This window comes from Dipodomys ordii, unplaced genomic scaffold, assembly GCF_000151885.1.
Source record: "Dipodomys ordii isolate 6190 unplaced genomic scaffold, Dord_2.0 Scaffold126, whole genome shotgun sequence".
NCBI lineage: Eukaryota > Metazoa > Chordata > Mammalia > Rodentia > Heteromyidae > Dipodomys > Dipodomys ordii.
In genome coordinates this window covers 5,002,440-5,026,037 of record NW_012267342.1, presented here as the reverse complement: position 1 = coordinate 5,026,037, position 23,598 = coordinate 5,002,440, and the positions used below count along the sequence as shown (strand labels likewise).

At 34.1% G+C, this 23,598-nt stretch overlaps 1 protein-coding gene across 1 annotated transcript in view; it reads right to left on the bottom strand.

Annotated features, from left to right (window-relative positions):
• Positions 1–23,598, bottom strand: part of Lrp1b (low density lipoprotein receptor-related protein 1B) — a 1,500,426-nt gene that overhangs the window by 928,364 nt on the left and 548,464 nt on the right. Inside the window, exon 6 of the mRNA XM_013030060.1 lies at positions 13,373–13,630. Within this exon, the coding sequence (XP_012885514.1) occupies positions 13,373–13,630 (258 nt within the window). The remainder of the gene's footprint in view (positions 1–13,372; positions 13,631–23,598) is intronic.

Below are 23,598 nucleotides of genomic sequence, written 5' to 3'. Positions count from 1 at the left end.
GAGGACGGGATGGGGGGCAGGAGATGGAAGGGATGGGAAGGGGAAACAAAGGAGGAGGCAACAATGCTTGATAAGAAATGTACTCATTACCTTGCTCAAGTAGTTGTAACCCCTCCTCTGTATGGTATTTTCACTATATATATATATATATATATATATATATATATATATATATATATACACATATGAGAAATTATTAGGATAAATTAGCTATTCTTTTCAGATAAGAAAAGAAAACACAGTGGTATGATTCAAAGTCTCAGACTTTTCAATTTTCTGAGAGACTTATAAATCTGTGGGGTCTTATCTACAAAATTCTAACTATCTGAAAATTAGAATACTTGATAATGAATAGCCCCAATTTAGAGTCTAACATATACTAACATATATCTATATGTATATGTGTTTATGTATGTGTATGAATGTATATGTCTATATAGGTACTGTTATATCTATGTATGCATATGTATTATGTGTGCACATGCATATATGTATATGTGTATATATGTACATATGTGTATATTAACATATACTTATATTAATAAAAATGTATATTTTATTCACAGTGTACAAACCATATCATAAGCAGTTTTAGAATCCTTCCAGAATAATATAACCATTTTACCATTTCATACTACAGTTTCACTATACTGTCATCCAATTCATGAGAAATTTGTTATCATTCAACAGCAAGTTACTTGAGAGCACCCACAACTCTAAACTAATTTCAATTATTCCAGGCTATCCTCCTTAACCACAAATCACGTTTTAGTCCAGGCCATTTCTAGGAAAGAATGTCTCATATATGAGAGGTAATTTCTTTGGGTCCCCAGATCTTGAATACTTTGCTCATCAGGTTAAATATATTCTAACTCCTAGGAATGAAAACTTTAAAAAATGTTTTTGCAGAGAGAAATTATATATTTCCTTCCATACACAACTTTTTGTTGATTAGCCACAAATATAGTAAATACATAAGACGTGGTGAGCAGATTCAATTTTAAAGGATGGGAGACTTAAAATAATCTTCTGGAACTGGATAACATAAAACATGGATCGTTGAGATGACAATACATATTAGAGTAAATATACACTCCCAAATTGCATCTTTAGCAATAAGCTCCAATACAGAAGCACACAAGCACATCATGTACACCAGTAAATTGGTCAGCAATCAAAGAAATTAAGAAAAATTTTTAACTACAAAACATTAATAGATATTGTATTGAAAAGAACCTCTAACAATTTTTACATACTGATATTATTGCACAGCTGCAATAATGATTTTATATGAAATGCCATAAAGTACTTTTTCCAAGTGCCTTATGACCAGGGGAACAAGTTTAAAACATAATGCAGTGGTACTGTGTAAAATGACTAAAAGACAAACATAAAAGTTAAAACAAGGAGAGACAAATATATTCTCTTTGCCTCTACACACACACACACACACACACACACACACACACACACACAGAGAGAGAGAGAGAGAGTCTCAAATTATAAGAAAGTGAAAGGACTTGAAATAGTCTGTTTATATTGGAAACACTAAAGTTCCTGAAACCTATGTGTAGAGCTTCCCTATGACCCAGCATTCCCATTTCCAGGGATTTATCCAATTGACCACAAATCAGACAACACTCAAGCCACCTGTGTACCATATTAATTGCAGCATATTTTTACGAAAGCCAAGGTATGAATCAACCCAGTGCCTCTCAGTGGATATATGGATCAAGAAAATGTGGTAGAGTCTGGAGAAAGATGGCAGAGAAGCTGGTGGCTAAAGAAGCTCTCACATAGAAGCCACTTTTAGTGTTCCATTGCAAAATCGAAAGCTAGAGAGTCACAATAAGTATGCCATCATAGTACAGAGAGTTTGGGCAGAGCAGAAATTCAGGCAGCTTGGTTAAGAAGACAGCTTGGTTAAGGAGACACTGACCGATGCCCACAATGGTGGCAGTGGCAGCTGAAGCCTTGGCTGCCATATCAATAGAGAGAGCCTGGGACAAAGGGGCCAGAGGCAGTGTGCAAAGGGATTCTACTCATGGTCAGCAACAACTGACAAGAAACAAAAATCTTCACCCTGCTGACATCTGCAGACTGTGGACAGCCCAGAAACAAAGGAAAAGGCATGATACCTGACCTTCACCCCTACCACCTGAGAAGAACTCCATCTTTGATACTGACAAAGACCTGGCCAGAGCACCTAACAGTAACTCAGGACTTGGAAGAAGACAAAAGATCCAAAGAACGTGACCTGCAGGGCTCAGGCCATCCATGGGAAAAGTTGCCCTTCCCAAACAGAGGCAGCTCCACAGGGTGGGGCCACTGTCCTCAGGGGTAAACAGAGCCAAAGGCTGTCCCACCCATCTACAGCACTACCTGTTGGAGGGTAAAAGAAAAACAATAGGAAACTAATTACACATAAATCCTGAGAAAGACTTCAGGCTGGGCAACTTGAGTCTCTCAAGAGCTAACCTTTCAGTTTAAGTCTCCTGAGTGCTAACAGGCCTACCTACAACCTAGCTCCCTCACAGCAACTATAAGCTAGAGGAAACAGCCATCTCCTGTGGGTAGAGCCGGTCAGATCTGGTTGAGTTAGCTAGAGTAGCAGTTGAAGCACACTTCTTGCACATAGAGATGAGACCCACAGGCACATCTGCCTAGCTTGGCAGCCATGAGCTGTCCAGGGTACATACATTCCCCCGGGGGACCAATCAGTGCCTGTCACAAACAGTGCCCATCACAAACGCCTTACATCAATTCCCGCGCTAAGTAATTGGCTGCGAAGGACTCAGGAGGTTGGGAGAGTTGGGGCTATAAAATTCCCTGCCCGGAGACCTGCTTAAGCCTGTTCTCCCAACCTGTGTTCCTTGTGCATGTCGTTCATGCTTACCTCCTGGCAGAGATCTAGCCCTACAATCTCCCTCTATTGTGATACTCAAATCAGATCACCCTCCAACTGAACTAACCTGGGAGGAGGGTCATAAAGTTACTGTTAAGAGAGAGCTTCATACTGTCTGCTCAAACAAACTTGTTTAAGAAACCAATTAAGCAACAGGCAAAGCAAACACCACAAGCAAAATCAGAGACTCCACCAAGAGACTGGTTGCAGACACAGGTTCCCCACCACCGCCCCCCCCAAAAAAAATCTAAGAACTCTTTTTTCTACCTATTTTTTTTTTTACTTTTTAAAATTGTTTTCTATTTTTTCATAATTTTTATTTCAGCTTTTTGTTGTTTTGTTTTTATTATCTTTGTAATCTGTACTCTTTTTCCTTTTGTTTCTTTTTTTTCTTAATTGCTGTTCTGTTAATCCTCAGATATATATCCATCTTAGATCATTAGAACTTATCCTACATTATGTGCATACTTAAATTCATTTATTGGTTACTCAATTAATAAACTCTCAACCTTAACTCCTTATTATTTTGTGCTTATATAATTTTAAGTGTTTCATTTTTTATTTTTCAGTTTTCCATTTTCTTTCTTTCTCTTCTTTCCATCTATCCATTTCCTCTTTCTGAATTTAGGTCTTGGTTATATCTCCTTTCTCCCTTTCCCTCTCTACATTTTCTCTTCACAATTCTCCCTAAACCTATGAATTTCTGGTCTGCTGACTCTTTTTTTGATTTTCTTAGTCCATTGATACCTAGTTGTTTGTTATTGAACTAGATTGTTTCTCTTGAACTAGAGTGTTGGTTTCAATACTCAGAGGAAAGTTTATAGCTCTCAGTTCCTACATCATCAAATTGGAGAGATCTGAACCAACAACATAAGAGTTCACTAAAGAAATGAAGGACCACTATGATGAAGACTTATAAAACCTGCCAAAGGAAATTAAAGCAGAACTAAGGAAGTCAAAAAACCTCCCATGCTTCTGGATTGGGAGGATTAACATTGTGAAAATGGCAATACTGTCAAAATCTATCTACAAATTCAATGTGATACCTATCAATATTCCAATGTCATTCTTCAAGGAAATAGAAGAAGCAATCCAAAAATTTATATGGATCAATAAAAGACCCTGAATACCAAAAATAATACTTAGCAGAATGAAGAGTGCTGGAGGAATATTGACACCAAACGTCAAACTCTACTACAAAGCCATAGTAATCAAAACAGCTTGTTACTCGAACAAGAACATACCTAAGGACCAATGGAATAGAACTGAAAACCCAGAAATGTACCCACAGACTTATGGCAACCTAATCTTCCATAAGGGAGCCAAAAAATAGAATGGAAGAAAGACAGCCTCTACAGTAAATGGTGCTGGCAAAATTGGTTAAACACCTGTAGAAAACTAAAGCTTGATCCTAAAATATCACCCTGCCCCAGAATCAACTCTAAATGGTTCAAAATAAAATCATCAGACAGCCTGAAACATTACAGGAAGGAATAGGAGAAACTCTAGGGTTCCTTGGCACAGGCCAAAATTTTCCTAATAAACACCCAGAAACCCAACAAATCAAAGGAAGATTAGACAAATGAGACTACGTGAGACTGCAGAGCTTCTTCATGGAAAAGACATGGCTAGCAAGATCAATAGAAAGCCAACAGATTGGAGAAGACCTTCACTAGCCATACAACAGACAAGGGTCTCATATCTAAATTATACTTAGAACTTAAAAAAAATAAATCTCCTCAATGCAACAACCACCCAATTAACAAGTGGTCTATTTCCTGAAGATGAAATAAAATTGGCTCAACTTCTCTATCCATAAATGAAATGCAAATCAAAACAACATTGAGATTTCACCTCACCCCAATTAGAATGTCTATATTCAAGAAATCTAATAACATCAGATTCTGGAGGGGATGTGGCCAAACAGGAACCTTACTGCATTGTTGGTGGGAGGGTAAACTTATTCAATCACTTTGGAAAGTGGTATGGAGGTTCCTCAGAAGACTACACATAGATCTCCCAAATTACCCAGTAATCCCTCTTTTGGGCATTTACCCAAGTGATCACAAACAAGGGCGTACGGAAGCTATCAGCACAACTATGTTTATCGAATTATTAACCATAGCTAAGATCGGGAACCAACCCAGATTCCCCTCAGTAGATGAACGGATGAAGAAAATGTGGTATCTATCTATCTATCTCTCTACCTGTATGTATATCTATATGTATATAGATAGATAGATAATATATATGATAGGTGATAGATGATAGATATATATGAATTCTATGCCTCCCTCAAGAACTATGACACTGCCCCATTTATTAGGACACTAATTCCATTAGCTAAGCAATATTGGCCTCAAATGAGGGAAGGGTAACAATGTTGGAGAAGAAATATACTCACTACCTCACCTATGTAACTGTATCCCCAGTACATCACCTTAACAATTGGAAATTTAAAAATTTTAAAAAATTATATATTTATAACATACTCATATTGAAAAGAGCATTTTATTCTCTGAGTTTCTAATTCATAAGTAAAACAAATTGACTAAATATTATGAATGTAGATGAACAGAACAACACTTAAGTTGAGTGAAAATAGGACCAAAAGGTAAGGAGGAAAAAAAGTGAAACAAACTGGCATGATAATGAGTAATTCCTACTTGAGTTATTGAAATCTGTTAATAAAACAAGCAGACATGTGAATCTAGACAAGAATTAGAAACTTTGAAAGTAATGATTCATGCCTTCTATTTAGCTTTATGCAAAATATGGAAGGTATGTGTCCAGTGTATGTACACAATTCATCATAAAATTGTACAGAATACATGTTGAAAACAAACTTTACAACTTGGGTGGAGGGAGGAATTAGAGAATGGGGAGGGAAGGGATGGTAGGGTAAAACAAAGGAGGGGGTGACAATGCTCAATAGGAAATGTACTCATGACTTTACTCATGTAACTGTAACCCCTCTGTAAAGTATCTTTACAATAAAATTATATAACAATACAAAAATCTCCATAAAAAGTTAAAAAGAAAAATACAAAGTCTAGCACACCTGTAATTTCTACTTTGGCAAACTTGGTACTTATTGCTAGCAAGTTAGTCATAATCTTTATGTCTTGGCAAAATAGAGCTTAACTAACAAAGCCAATTTATAGAAGAACAAAGTGCTACAGGTTTTTCTGTTTTGTTTACTTTTTCTTCACTTGTTTAGCCTGGCAATAAGAAAAACATTTTGACTGAAAATCAAAAGGAGCTATTGAATTCCAGGTATAAATTTATCTCATATTGTTGCAAAACTTAAAGAATAAATTTTTGGTAATACCTTTTAACATTAGGACCATGTTATCAAGAAAAAAATGTGGAGGGCTGGGAAGGTGGTTCAGTGGCAGAGTGCTTGCTTTGTATGCATGAGGCCATGGGTTCAATTCCTCAGCACCACATAAGCAGAAAAAGCTGGAAGTGGCACTGTGGCCCAAGTGGTAGGTGTTAGCCTTGAGCTGAAGAGCTGAGGGACAGCACCCAGGCCCAGAGTTCATGCCCACAACTGACTAAATAAATAAATAAATAAAATATGGAAAATTCTGTCATTGTAAGGTCACAGCATCATTTTCAATAGTTTTAATTGTTGTTTTTTTTATCTGTAATAGATGCTCTGGTCTAACTAGTACTTCAGATTGCAGCAAGAATGAATTCTATTAGTTTACAAATTTCCATCCTCTCTCCAAATACCAAGTCATGGCTCAGAAAAACAAAACAAAACAATTTTTATCATTTCACATAAATTTTCTAAATAAAAGAAGCTCTTAAAAATCACTAAAACATGTATTTCCTATGAAACAGGACTTACTCAAAGTATCCATGGGAATAGAGTTGTAATATTCTCATAGAGGAAGAAATTTGGCAGGAAAAATATGAAAGTCTTTTAATGGAGCCAAGAATATTGTAGAAAATGTACTTCCTCCCTGTATTTGCTAATAAAAAAATTCTGGATTCTAAACAACTAAAAAATGAATATATAAATAAAAAGATATAACCCACATTTCTGTAAAAGGGTACATATATGGGATAGGTAAGTAATCAAAAAGAAAATATTCTTTGTATAAAATTTCTTAAACTAAAAAATAACCGGATTACCACTCTATCTCAGGATTTCCTTAGCTAGGAGCTGAGCAATTCCTGAATATTTTCTTAATGAGATGGCAAACCAGAGTCAATTGATTGAACATACTTCATCTCCAGTGAAGAATTAAAACTATAAATCCTCAAGTCTCCAGAGTAGGCTGCTCAACTAGTCAGGAAACTTTTGCAGGCCTTGGCAAATAAAATGAGAGAGCAAAGTAAAGTTGAGGAAGAAGCATAATATAATTTTTTGCTGGAACATAAGAATTGTGTATGGGTTGAAAAAACAAGGTCAGTCAGCAGCAACCCACAGAAAATCCAGATTCTGAAATTCCTTTTATCCTAACAAAAATATGAAGATAATTATTATTACTCTTTTAAACAATAAGGTATTATTTGGATAAAGAAAGACAGTTTTAAAAAAATCACCTAAAAATTCACTAATCAACCAGATGACTCGTGAATAAAGTATTCCCTGTTTCTATGGTGGTCACTATAGTACCATATCACTATATTGGATGATATCAGTTATTTCATAGTTTTGTAATCATCTTCTAAAATTAAGCATTTAATAGGAACTGGGATTATTTGATATTAGCATTTCTATTGCCCTGGTACATTTTTCCTAATACTCTGATTATCTTATTAATAAGGACATAGCCTAATCATGTTTGTTATTGCATACCTTGGGAAGATGTTTGAGGCTAGGAAATACGTAGGCACTAAATAGTCTAGCTTGATAGCTGAGAACAAATGAAAAATATTGCTACAAATTATCTGTTGAGTCCAAAACAAATTCCTTCTTTAAAAATATTTCACATGACAATTTATTAGAATCTGCATTATATAATATTTTGTTATTGAAAACATGTAAACTAATAGAATTACAAACACATTAAATAAATACTCAGTAAATAGTCTCTTTTATGATTTTGTGATTATTTGGATTATTAATACAAAGGAAACAGTAAAACTGATACAAAAGTAAACTGCCAATGTTAAAAAAAATCCTGAAATCTGGATCTGATTGTATCAATATATGGAGAAATTCAATGGAAAGTGAGGTAAGTTTTAAATAGTAACAACTTAAGAGAAGATAAAGGATTGAAATGGGGAAGGAGGGAGTGCATGAAGAATAAATAGGCAATCTTATTTTTGTCCAGATATAATCTAACAGATTGGAGCTGAGGACATGAATGGTTCAGACAGACTGATTAGATCCATAATTAGAATCTCTAAAGTGGCCTTCAAATTATTGAGAATATTGAGGAATCATATATAGTAACAGAATGAAAGTGTCTGCTCTTCATCTTGGAGCTATTAAGACGGTTCTGAATCATCATCTTTAATAAAAGTTTAACTTAAAAAATATAATTTTCTGCCTAGTTCTTATCTCTGTGCATTTTTCTGAGGAGTCAGAGGGAAATTATCATTCCTATAAATCCATCAGTGTTGTTGATTTGGAATATTTATGTCCTTACTACAGTATTCTCCAAAAAAAAAGAGGACATAATTAGTTTCTAGGTATGTACTTTGTGAGAATACTTTGACAAAAAATCAATTTTTGTTACAAAAGTGAATTCCAAATTTTTCTTCAATGTCTGTACATTTCAGGATAAAATTCTAAGCAATAAATAAAAGATCTTTAAAAATATTAAAATTTTAGCTGGTCTCTAGTGTCTCACGCCTGAATCCTAACTACTCAGGAGGCTGAGATCTGAGAATCATGGTTCAAAGCCAGCCCAGGCAAGGAAAGTCCATGAGATTCTTATCTCCAATAAACCAATAGAAAATGGGAAGTGGCGCTGAGCTTCAAGCGGTAGAGTGCTCGCCTTGAGTTGAAGAGCACAGGGACATGACAGCTCCCAGGCCCAGAGTTCATGCCCCAGGATCAACCAAAAAAAAAAAAAAAAAAAGAAGGAAAAAGAAAAGAAAAAAATAGTAAGATATATGATTTCTATCTTTCTCCTTAACTTACATAGGTTAATATTATTACTTGAGCATAGTATTACTCAGTTGTCTTTAATATCTCATAATGTTATTTAGGTTGATTTACTATTAGAGGCAGAACTGTTGAAAGGGTCATAAGAGATTCATTTAGCAAAGTTTTCAAGTGATTGTGTTGTTCATAGGACAGACTTTCATCACTCTCTGAATATCCATTCCTGCTATTAGTGGACCTAATGCTAAAGTGTGTGTGTGTGTGTGTGTGTGTGTGTGTGTGTGTGAGAGAGAGAGAGAGAGAGAGAAAGACAGACAGAAAGACAGACAGACAGAAACAGAGTCAGAGACAGAGACAGAGTCAGAGACAGAGACAGAGACAGAGACAGAGTCAGAGACAGAGACAGAGACAGAGATGGAGAAGAGACTCTCTTCAGGAAAAGCTATGATGTCTGATCCAAATCCAAACTCATAACTATCACACCTTATAAGTTATTACCTAGCTTTCCAGAGTCCAATTTTTCAATCCTTAATAGGGGAATAATATATCTCTTGGATGAAATGATTTGGCACATTCAACAGATCACGACATATTATTTGGGATAGTTTTTTTCTCTCTAATCTAAAACAACCTCCAGAATAACAACAACAAAACAAAGCAAACAACATAAAGTTGTGATATCTATCATCTGTCAATGTTTTAGCCATTTAGCTTTGCCTACTACACATAAACTTACAGTTAAAAAATTGCCTGTTAGGGCTGGGAAGGTGACTCAGTGGTACAGCGCTTGCCTTGCATGCATGAGGCCCTGGGTTTGATTCCCCACCACCACATAGCAAAAAATAAAAATAAAAAAAGAAAGAAAGCCAGAAGTGGCGCTGTGGCTCAAGTAGTAGAGTGCTAGCCTTGAGCTGAAGAGCTGAGGGACAGCGCCCAGGCCCAGAGTTCAGGCCCCACAACCGGACCCCCCCAAAAAAAATTGCCTGTTAAAGAACAGGAAGTCCATATATCTTTTACTAATTCCACAAAGAGGTAAGGGAATTTAAGATGACAGAAAAGCTCAAAGAAGAGTTATGTAATAAGATTTTAAATATTTAAATAATTGTTTACTATCAGATTATTATGCAAGTTTTAAATTCAAGCTAGTATAATTTATCATAGGTGGTTTTCTTGGGGTAATCATTAAAACTAAATACTGAAAATATTTTTGGGGGGCTGGGATGTAGCTAAGTGGCAAAGCACTTGCTTAGTAAATACAATGCCCTGGGTTCAATCCTCAGTACCCCCAACAATATTTTCTTAAAAAAGAACGTCTTTTTCAGGTAAATTAAGAGCAAAGCATCTAAAATTATTGTGAGTAAAATATGCATGAATAATCTATAAAACAATAGATAGTGATGTTATTCAACAGCTTCTATCAGTTCATTAATTTGCTTAAATGGTGTGACAGATTTTATGTAAGTATACATGTGAGGAAAATTCAAACTTCATTAACAGTTCAAAAATTGTCATTGTAAAGGTAGAGTTCATTTCCAATGGTAGCTTTTCTGTGAAAAGCTGATAAAATGCACAGCTTATAAACATGGCAGGAGAACCCTGCTCTGCCTATAACTCTATCCTACAGCCACTATTGAGTTATTTCTATACAGTTATACATCTTTTTTGACACAGACTATAAAATGGCATAATGTAAACTCCACAAAAATATTTACTATACTGGTAACTTCATTGATCAATTGAAAGAGAGTTTATAAAAACATGTGCAATATGATATACTTCTGATAGAATTTTATTCATTCAGTCAGAAGAATAATATTGTGCAATTATCTGGATATAGCAAAGGTCATATTGGGGGCTGAGAAGGTGGCTTAGTGGTAGAGCGCTTGCCTTATATGCATGAGGCCCTGGGTTTGATTCCTCAGCACCACATAAGCAAAAAGAAAAAATCTGGAAGTGGTGATGTGGCTCAAGTGGTAGAGTGCTAACCTTGAGCTGAAGAGGTGAGGGACAGCGCCCAGGCCCAGGGTTCAGGCCCCACGAACAGACCCAAAAATAAATAAATAAAAATAAGAAATGGTCAAATTGATTGAGCAAAGTAAGAAAGACTTAGAAAAACAAAGGATGTTTATTTTCATTCATATTTGGATCTTAGGCCTAAAATCTAAACACACATGTAAATACACATAGAGATAATCCACATAGGACATCAAACAAAAAAAACAATATTATACATGAGAGTGAGATACTATGGTATAACAATATTAGATAAATCTTTAACATAATGGTTGTCAGGAAGCTTGGTAGGGAACTAATGGGAAGAAGAATATACTTAGACTCAGTGAGCATATGTGAACATGGGATTAGGAAACTTGATTGGACTGGTGAGGAAAGGAGTGATAAGAGGTAGGGAAATAATGAAGAGGGTGACAAATCAAGATGCACTGAACACATAAAGGAAAATATACAACTATTTGAACAGAACAGTAAATACACATTTTAAGAATTCCAGTGCCAGGAGGCTACAATGCTTGATAAGAAATGTACTCATTATCTTGCCCATGTAATTGTAACCCCTTTGTACAGTATTTTCACAATTAAAAAATTAAAAAAAAGAATTCCAGTGCCTTTTTTGGTTCACAGTGAATATTCAAAATTTCAGCAAATTTATTAGCCAAAAAATCATTTGACTTTCCATGATTTGTTTTTATAGCTCTAATGCATTCACTCACATTACCGGTTATTTTCTATAAATAATCTAAATTGCAAATGCTTGATTTTGAATGGATTTGCTAAATAATGTTATTCTCAAGTGAGCATTAAAAAAGTGATCACTACTATTATTAACTGGGGAGATAAACATTATTCAAATAAGCTTGAAAGTAATCTTACCTGAGTAGGGAATAGTCTAGCTATTTGACCTCTCAGTATTTCATTTGCTGGGGACAAATGTGTTTGAATTAGTTAAGTGAATCACTAACATGGTAAAAAAAAACAAAACTAAAAACTATTGCTTACTTTTCAATTAATTTCCAAAGCCTTACTAAGCCAATGATTAAACTCCAGGATAGTCAGTGTTCTTTTTGCTGATACCAATACTTACTAGTCTAGTTGTAAGCAACCACTTTTCCATAGACTACTTGAAATAGTAAGCATTCATAGCTCTCATTATGATGTGCGATCTATTTTAAAGAAGGCTTTGTCACATTTTTAATGTTAAATTTTCAAAATGTTTCTTTACAATCTTTGAATATATAACATGATTTCCTTCATTAATATTAAATGGTAAAATTTTAGTGAAATAGTATCAAATTCAAACCACCAGTCTACATTGGGTGATTATGTTTGATTTATGTTTAAATGATGTTTATTCCAGGATACAATTCCCTTTTATCCTTCTTGATTATATATGTTTCATCATCTCCTGCATGGATTTTTTTTGGGGGGGATCAGTCGTGGGGTTTGAAATCTGGGCTGGACACTACCCCTCAGTTCTTCAGTTCAAGGCTACTGTACCACTTGAGCCATAGCACCACTTCCAGCTTTTTCTTCTTATGTGGTGCTAAGGAATCGACCCCAGATCTCATGCATGAGAGGCAAGCACTGTACCACTGAGCCAACTTTTAGCCCTCCTCCATGGATTTTATATTAACAGCATATGTAACAACAAGTTTTTTCCATAAATCACAAAATAGCTTAACACATACTAAACTAATCATTAATATTTCTTTACACATACACAAATAAGTTTAGATACTACTGTTTGGAAGAAAGATGGGGAAAGCAGGGGAGAGTAAGCAGAAGTGATATGTGAATATGTAAAACAAATTGATTTCAATTTATAGCATACTACAATAATTGAGGGCAGTTATTAGTCTGTCAAATTTTTGACATGGAAAATGAAAAGTAATCACAAATAGTAGTTATTTTAAAGAAATAAATGTGTAAAATCTCTTGAGTTGCTTTAACCAGAGCAAGACACATGGATAGTTACCACCAATTGGTATATTATAAACCAAATAACTTTGAAGATATGTCAAACAAATTCTACAGGCAATGACTTTTTGGTCATCCATTGTGATTTTTACTTAAAAAAAAATCCCACCTTCACTATCTCATTGTAAACCACCATTCTGTGAAAAATCACAATTCCATATAGGTGACATTGTAATAAGGACTAAAAATTAATTAAATTCACTCTGTGCCTTACTACTCACATAGTTATTGAACATGAGTGTGCATATGTGAAATATAAAAGTAATAGTTATTTAAATGAATTCATATGTACACACATGGTAGTCCACCATTAATGGTAAAAATTGAATAATCCTAATTGTGACCAGTAAATAAAACCCCAAAGGTGTAATACCTTTAGCTTATTACTGAATTGAAATACTCACTGTGGAAGGATTGAAGAATATTGATTGTCCATTCGTCTGTTAATTTTCCTGTTTTGGTTATCTGGACACATTTGAGTTGATTTGAAGAATCTCTCGATTCAATCCAACATATCATTTCTTCATTATAATTAAAATCCAGAGCATGAATTTCATTTTTATTGGCTGAGCTCATACTGGCCATTTTACTTCCATTAAGAAAGAAAACTTCAATTGTTTCTGATGTTGCAATTAGTAGCATAGGTGGACTATCTGTAGGTTCTGGAAGAAAACATAGAACCATGAGTCAAGTAAGAGATTAACATTTTTATATTTTTGGTGGTGGTAGAGGGGTGTGGGGATGTTGGGATGGAGAGGGGAAGGGATGGGAAGGGGAAACAAAGGAGGAGGCAACAATGCTTGATAAGAAATGTACTCATTACCTTGCCCATGTAATTGTAACCCCTCTGCGTGGTATTTTCACAATAAAAAAAACTTTAAAAAGTAAAAAAAAAATAAAAATTTCTTGCTCAATTTTTAAAATAAACTTTGCATACACTTCACTGTATATTTCAGGTCCATCTCTGGGAAAATATTTCATGAAGCGCTTGTTCTCCCTATTCCTTTAGTTATAATGAACTGTCTAAATGTGAAGACAATGCTATTCACATTCATTGATGTTAAACAGGGAAGTGCTATCAGCTAGTTTACTAGCAATGATGATGAATCTGTAATGACTTCCCTGTATGTGTTCTCAGGTCTCCCTTGTAAGCAAGAACATGATTTTATACTTATTTTTATTATTATTATTAGCATTATTAGTATTATTTCGTGAATGTATAGGTCAGAACTCAATTCTCTGAAGAAGAATGCACAAAGCTTATGCTTACAGAGTGTCTATGTGTTGGCTCCACTGATTGACTCAAAAGACTATGTACTTATATATTGTCATAGTTTTAGGTTGTGATTACTGAATCACTTTCTATCCCATTTCTTTGCTAAAGTCAGGAAGGTAATATTCTAGATGTAAAAAGATGAAAGTGGTGACATTAATCAAGGTGTATTATGGTCATAAACTGATGTTAAATTTAAACACTGTTTTACAACTTTAAGATACTTTCACTGTTAAAAAAAAGTTCCATAGACATAAGAGGGACTTGGTCAAAAACATGTTTCTGAACAATGGAATTTTCCTGGTGTTAGCATCCAGTGGAATTTGATGAACACGTATAAATTGCACACATTTTTCAATAGGATAGTCAAAGATAAAAAATATCCAATATTAAAAACTAGTGTTGACATAATTTGGGTATATAATTATGTTCAGAGTAGCTTTTCTGCTAATTAAGAAATAGGAAATATGGGAATATACATTTCTGCATGCTTATCATGAGCCCATCCAACATATCCATGAACCTGTTTGCCTGCTAGTATCCAACATATCAATAAACCTGTACCCTTCTAGTTCCTACTAACTCCAGAAACCATAGCTTGCTTCAAGCTGTTATCATATCTCACCTATGTTATTCTAATGTCCTTCTTTATTTCTGTTCACACTTTCTTTTCTTCACACAAGGCAGAAATATGCCATTTCAACACAAGGAAGAATTATGCCATTTCAACCAAGGTAAATCTGGGCAGTCCAGTACTCATTTCCTCAAAGGGCTCTTATTCTAGGAAAAATAAAAGCCCAAGCCCATATAAAATCTCTAATGCTATATCTGAAATATATTATCATTCCTTCAATTTAATTTGCTTTATTTTACGACTATTGCCTATGGGACACTAATGCTAAACATTGTAATATTGGACAAAAGATAACACATATACTTTAATGATATGATTATATACAGCTGAAAGCAGGATTATTTAATGGTCCCTTATCATTTCTGGCAGGAGTAAAGATTTCAGACTTTTCTGTTTCCATCAGATAACTAATGAAGAGGATTGTGTGTTCTCACTACCAAGCTTAAAACATCAAACCTAGATGTTTTAAGTTTATGCCTATTTCAATTCTGTGTGAGTGTGTGTGTGTGTGTGTGTGTGTGTGTGTGTGTGTGTGTGTGTGTGTGTGTGTGGTCATAGTGCACTGTCTCTGATCTCTTTTACTCAAGGCTAGCAGTCTTCCACCTTGAGCCACAGGGCCACTTCTTGGTTAATTGTTAATGGTTACATGGTTAATTGGGACTTTCCTAACTGGTCTGGCTTGGAACTACCTCAGATCTCAGCCTCCTGAGTAGCTATGATTACTGGCATGGACCATTGGCTTCTGACTGAAATACTTGAATATTGAAATTCTTATCCCTGTAGGAAGATTTCAATCAAGCTATTTGATTTCTTTCTGCCTGCCAGAACACAAACATTTTTCATTTAATGAAAGCAACAAAAAGAGAAAAATGAATGATAATAAACTAACAAAAATGTCTCACTGAGACTGTAAAATAAGAAGTCTAATACTTCTTTACCAATGGATGCCACAGACTTATTTGAAAAGCGTGGGTATAAAACAACAAACACAAAATGTCAGGAATGCTAACATCATTTTCATAATGAGCTTTCTTCGAAGGACCAGCACAATTGTGCAACACCTCTGTTCAATATAACCTTGCCAACTGACCACATCTGAGCCTAGTTAGGCAATTTGCTTCTCTCAAACTCTTAAATCCACTTTTGGACTACATTACATTTGCCCTTCTTGTCCTCTCATTCAGAGGTTTACACTTGGTCTATTTCCTACATTCCTAGTTGTTTTTTTTGTCATTTTCCAGGTGTAAGATAATTGAATTCTCAGTTTAGAGAAGAGTCCTAGATAGCTGTGCTATCATGATAGCAAAAAGAAAAAAAAAAAAACAACAACACTGAAGTAATGCCATTGCTTAATGTCTTCATTTGACAACCAAAGTGAACTGCAACAATACTTTCATTCAAAATGAATTACACTTGAAAGCTTCTAACTTTCAAAGCTTTATGCCATACACATTGAGACAACCATTTCTGAATTAGCTATTAGTCATACTTGAGTATGCCATAAATATTCTTTGGAGAGATGCTGGAATATAACATTGTTTTGAAGTCTTCTGAGAATAATCATTATAGTCAGTATTTATTGACAAAATTAATTAGTTTTGTAAAATAATAAAGTGATTATTTTAATGAAATACATATACACAAGCAAGTTTAAACCTTCAAAGAAATAGAATAGCAGCTGAGAGCTCAAAGATTTATCACATATCAGGACTTGATTTAAAACAAAGGAGGAGGCAACAATGCTTGGTATGAAATGTACTCATTACCTTGCTCATGTAACTGTAACCCCTCTTTACAGTATTTTCACAATAAAAAAACTTATTTAAAAATAAGTATATTTTTTAAAACACAAATTATAACTGGAAAAAAGACACATTTAACATCCATTATGAAAGGATTTATTGATGTTATAGTTACATACCCTTATAGTTATTTACCAAATCTCACTTTAGAAAATAAGGCCAAGTAATGTGATAGGGGAGGCCATTGAGCTTCAGGAAATCACCCACATTTCAGATCCTAAGAATACAAATCTTTTACATACTTCATGATTCAGGTCAGCATAGGCCTGGTGATGACTGTCATTTGTTTCTACCTTCCCTTCAACTGATCTGCTCTGTGCATCATTACCTCAGATTTCTACATGACAACTGATGTTCACCATTATCTCAGTTAATGAGGATGAAATCCTGACAAGAATACAAGCGATGTTCCTATTTTGTGTCATTTTTTAGAGTGAATGGACAGTTTTCCCAAAGGAAGAGTTGGAGAAAAACATCAGATGCCTTTGGTAGTAGGGACACCAAAATCTTACTTAGTGAGAGGAAGACAGTAAAGCACAAAAACATACTCAAATCAACACTCTGCCTCAGAGAACCAAGACTTACACTGAGGATATCTCTACAACAGGTTGTGAATAAATTGAAATAATGTATTAAATTATAGATCAATGTATATCAAACTGTATGGAAAATATAGGTCAACATAGTGTAAGTGAAATAAACCATGTTGAAGACATGGATCAAGTTAATAGAAATGATCCTTTATTAGTTTATTGTATGTTCAAAGATTACATGTTAATATTCTCCTGATTATTTGTAGTAGGAAACTAAAATGTGTAGGAGTAAAATAACTTGTTTTAGATCACATAACTACTTTACCTAAGTATTTATCTTGAAACTCTGTGACTTCTACAGAAACTGAGCATGTAACTTTAAGAATGTTCAGATGATAGACATTTTGTATTTGAGGTTGCAATAAAAAGCCAGTGTTAATTTTAGAAACAGTTTATAATGTGATTAAAACTGTGCTCTCAAAAGGTCAAGCCAGAATTAATATATGGGATTATAATGTGTTACTACAATATAATGAAAAGGATAAGTAAAATATAGTGGAGAGCATACATTTTTTCCATTTAATTTGTATATTGTCTGATTTTTCTTTTCCTTACTTTTAAGAAATATACTATAATTGATGTCAAATTGTAAGGTAAAAGGTAAAAACCTATTTAACATACAACTTTTGTAGTGCAGAAACCTATTTTACACATTACTTTTATGATAATATTCTAGAGTGAGTTGGAAAACTGTCAGATGATAGGACAGATGCTACTGATCTTTTGTAGATTGACACATTATAGAAAGGAAGAGTTGCTATATGTGATAATTTCCCTAATGAAATCAGAGTCATTAGAGAAATACCAGCTCCAAAGATTCCTTAAAATTAAAAACAAACAAAGCAACAAAAAACCCTCTAAACTGCTTCCATATCTGAAGTTCCACATTTTACATAGAAACTATCAATATCCTTTTAAATTAGAAAAGTGAGGCCAGATTATTAAAAAAATTGACAAAGCCAACACATAACTGGATTTCGAAAACAATTTTTTTTCAAAAATTAGGTAGTAAGAATATAAAATATTAATCATTGAGATCTTACATTGGGATGGATTAAAGAAATGAAATTGAAGTTTACATTGCAGAAAATGTGTCAATGTAGAGGATGTGAGAGATATTCAAGGATTGTGTATAGAAATTTTAAATTTAGCCATTGGGAAGAATGAAATATAATTAAAATAAATAGGAATAAATGAGAGCAGAGTAGGTTATAAGAGAAAATGGCACATTGTTGGTCCAGCCAATAAATACAACTGCATTTTATAACCTTGAATGATACAGAAATAAACACAAACTAGTAAATTATGAACCAATATGAATTAACCATCATAGATACTAAACAGTTAACTCATAGTTTCATTTAGACCTTACTAGTGAAATACTGCTCAACATTTTTAAAGGATATTCCAATTTTAAAGGTGATCATTGAAAAACAATGCAATGTATTATTTCTCAAGAGTGAAGATTTATGTTTTATAAAAATAATAATTGTCAAAATCACTCCACATACTAAAAACAGACATCTTATTAATATTAATTATTAAATAGTATTTTAAATATTGATATAATTACCTAATTATTAATCTAGTATTGATATTGATAATAATATAATATTAATTGATGTTACACTAAGAAACTTAGTCCTCAGTTGTCTAATGGCATTTATGTATGGTTAAGTGTTCAATAAATGATTAGAACTTGGGAGAATGTATGATTGTTTACTCTTGAATGTTTTTAGAGGTAATTTTAAAAGCATAAATCTAAACGTGATAAAGTATTTCCACAAGAACAATAATGTTATATAATCTGAGTACAATCAGGATAATCAGTGAAATTTAATTGACGATTCTTTGATCATTATCAGAAAATTCCCAGTCTCAGAGAATACTTTTTCCAAAATTTGGGCTACTAAATGATTAATTCACTTTTGTTACTGAAAGGTTGTCAGTGACTACTGTAGAATCTCATTGTCACCTTATTACTTGTTAACAGGAATTAACTACTTACAAGAACACATTTTCTCAATTCACACATATCCCTTTATGTTATAGATTGATAGTAATTTTTAAATTAAAGAGAAATGCAGCCTTGCTACTCAAGAGCCTGAGATATGAAGATTGCTGTTTGAAGCCAGCCAGAGCAGGAAAGTGTATGAGATTCTTATCACCAATTAACCACAAAAATGCCAGGAGGGGTAGAGTATCACCTTTCTGCAAATGATCCTAGGAATAGCAACGAGGCCCTGAGTTCAAGCCCCAGGACTGACATGCATAAAAAAAAAGTAAGATATGTTGGTTTATTTGACATTTTCTTCTCAATATATTTGACTTGTAAAACACATATTTTTAAACATCAGGACTTTAAAACTGAGTATTTGATTTTCTTCAAAAGAAGATATAATTGTTTCAATGTCTGCATGTTCATTTATTTGTTCAACAAATATTTATTGAGTATGACTAGCTGTTGTCAGGCTCTGCTCTAGATTCTAGAGATAATAACAGTGAAAAAATCTAACAAAATTCTTGTTTACATACAACTTATATTTTAGATGGGGCTAAACTACAAGCAATGCTTAATATCATTTGGAAGAGAAATTTGTTTTGGCCTGAAAAGTTGATTAGCAGAAGCTTACATTTACCAACGTGAACAACATGGAAGAAAAAAAAGATTACTGTGGGTCATAATAAGGAGTTCTGTTAGATACATATAGTGTTTCAGATTTGCATTCAATATTTAAATAGAGATACTGAATATACAGTTCAATATGTTTGTCTGAAGTTCAACAAAGAAGTTCACATTGGTAACAAAAACCTGGAAATCTGTTTCTAGACACTTCAAAGCTATAAGGTAGGATGTATTTTGGGCTTTTTTTGTGGTGTTTTTGTTTGTTTAGGTTTTTTTGATGTTTTGGGTTTTATTTGGTGTGTGTGTGTGTGTGTGTGTGTGTGTGTGTGTGTGTGTGTGTGTGTGTGTGTGTGTGTGTGTGTGTGTGTGTTGGTTCTGGGGCTTGATCTCAGGGTCTAGATGCTATCCCTGAACTTTTTTGTGATCAAAACTAGTGATCGAACCTTTTGCCACAACTCCACTGACCATTGTTTTGGTGGTTTATTAGAGATAGCAGTCTCACAAGCGTTCCTGGCTTTGAACTATGATCCCCAGATTTCAGCCTCCTGTGTAGCTTGGATTACAGGTAGGCATGAGCAGTGGCTCTAGGATGTGTTCTTATTTGTTTGTTTATTATATTATGCATTACTAGGGCTTGAACTCAGAGCCTGGGTGCTGCTCTGTAGGTCTTTTGTTTGTTTGTTTGTTGTTAGTTCTACACCACTTTAACCACAGCTCCCCTTAGCTATATTTAACATATGTTCTTTATAACTTAATTTTATGCTGTTTCAATCATTCAAAGTGTATAAGTCAATTATGATTGATCTAATCATTTGGTCATCACTATATTTCATTCTACTTAGGATGTGTTTTTAAAGCAATGCCACATACTGAGAGGCCCTATGGAATCAGCTAGGGCAGCATAGTCAAAGAAAAGACATATATTTTAATCATGATGTTGGTTACATAATAACCCGGATAAATGCCACTCAAGGAAAGGGCAAACTGCCAAGAAAGGATTCTAACAACCAATAACTGAAGAAGGAGGCAAGTGAAGGTCAGTGGTAAACTTACCAATAGCTGTAAGTCAGTAATAAGAATAATGTAAAACTTATGGATGTAGCTTCAAGAGAAAGACGGGAAAGTGGTAAAGACCCACACACTGCATTAGTATTCCTAGTGTGGAAAAGAAAAGGCTGGAGTGGTAGTTGGAGACAAATATATGAGGTAAAGAAAGCTGTTTTCTATCAACTTGAAAATATGCATTTATGGCAGTAGGCATGATTTATAAGGACAAAATAAGCATTTGAAGAAATGGAGACATCATGTAAGATTCATTTCTTAACTGGCAAAAGAAGTGGGAATTGATGCACAATTACAGGATCGAATTTTGGTAGGAATAAAACTCAGTTTGTTCTTCAAATAAAGCAAAATCAAGGTAGAATTCTTCATTCTAGGTTCATACAGAATAATAGTGGATTATTGGGGTTAGAGTCAGAGAGGTTCTCTTTTAAGCACTTGTATTTTCTCTGGAAAGTATATCCAAGAATAAAGAAGATGGAGGTAGAAATATGAAAAGTCATTATTTAGAGGGGAAAGGAAGTAATATAATATAGTTCAGTGGTTTAATTAGCATAGCCTCTGAAATATAAATATACAACTTATTTTTAAATTTTTTCTAAATTGGTATTATTGAAAGATACTGAAAATACTCAGTAACGATACATCAAATGTCTAGTTACATTTAACACATGTTCTTAATAACTTTATGCTGTTTCAATCATTCAAAGAGTATGACAATACTGATCTAATCTTTTGGTCAGCATTATATTTCATGCAATGCACCAATGTGTGTTTTCTGTAATTCAGTGCTAAAAAACACTTATACACTTTAGAGAAATGAAATTAATGCAACTAATTTTTCTCTTCTCAGGAATAAAAGTTTTCTAGACATCTTGACTAGAGGAAATGCTAATCAAGTATGACTGGTAAAGAATATCAGTCATCATAGTAAAATAAAGTAAGATCTCCAGAGGAAAAACAAGTCAAGGACTTTTATTTTTTGTCGGTTGTGGGACTTGAACTCTAGGCCTAGGAACTGTCCCTCAGCTCTTCAGCTTCTGGCTAGCACTCTACCATTTGAGCCACAGTGCCACTTCCAGTTTTCTGGTGTTTTATTGGAGGCAGAATCCTCACAGACTTTGCTGCCCAGACTGGAGTTGAACCATGATCCCCAGATCTCAGCCCCCTGAATAGCTAGAATTACAGGTGTGAGCCACCAGCGCCTGGCTCCAAGGACTTTTACTAATGCTACTATTACACTAGATTTTGTTCAATATCTGCTGATTTTTATTAATATATGCAATTCCTTGAAGGCTCGTCATTTTTTATATGAGAAAATTCACTTATTTTGTATATATGGAATTTCTTTTTCTTTTTTTTGGGGGGGGGGTGTTCCAGTCATGGGGCCTGAACTCTGGGCCTGGGTGTTGTCAGCTCTTGAGCCACAGCACCATTTCTGGCTTTTTTATTTTTGCTAATGTAGTGCTGAGGAATTGAACCCAGGGCCTCAGGCATGCAAGGCAAGCGCTCTACCACTGAGCCACCTTCCCAGACACAGCTCTTAATTTAATGTTTTTATAAGTAATGAGAGTTCATATATTTCTCAGGATTTAAGGTCCTCCTGCCTTGAAGATCTCTTTTTAATTTTTATTTTATAATTTCTGTGTGTCTGTGTCTGTATCTGTGTGTGTATGCCAATGTGTATGCCAGTATTGAGGGATTGAATTCAGAGCCCTGTACTCTTGCTTAGTGTCTTTATTCAAGGATGGTGTTCTTACATTTACACAACACTCCAGCCCCAGTGTTGTGCTAGTAAATTAGATATAAGGGTCTCATGGATATTTCCAACCAAGCTAGCTTCAAATTGTGATTCCTGGATCTCAGCCTCCTCAACAGATAAGATTGAAGGTTTGACCCACAAGTTCCTGTCATGCCCTAAAGAATTCAATAGGCAAATACTTCTCCCATTCTTGCTTGAAAACTAGTTAGATAGAGATAGATATATTTATCCCTGCCTCATCTATTTAGTCATTTGTAATTTCTATAAATTTAAATGATGTTCATTTCTTTTACTTTTTATAAATTTTCTGCAATTTCAAAATAGGAAGGGACTTAATTTTAAAACACCAAATAATTTATTCAATTTATTCTAGAATGAAGATTAGATAATAGTTTGATAACTATTATACAAAAATAAATAAATATGGTAAAATTTTGCCTACATGCCATGCATTTTAAAAAATGTTTGTTTGATTTTCAGATTAACAGCTTGTAAATATGACCATGTCCTGATTCATTCAAATCTGAGGAAAATGCCTCAGATTTATTTTAGTAAATATGTAAACAAAATGGAAAATAAGCTTTTTTCCATGCTTGGTATTTTATTAGATTATGTGTAAAGTAAAAGTGTGATGACACATAAGACTCCAGCTTTGGGATCTCTGTTATTAATCTTTCAGATTTGTTACTAGAAAAAAACGATTGGAAATGTCAAGAAAAGTGGTAGACTGTGAAGATATCCTCTAGCAAAATAAGTTAGTAAATAAATAAATAACACCACACCCCCCCAAAATAAAACCAACAGAATATTCATGAGAAGTTTTTATACTCAACATTGTTATACTTGTTAGTAGATTTGAATAGAAAAGAAAAAGTGTGCAC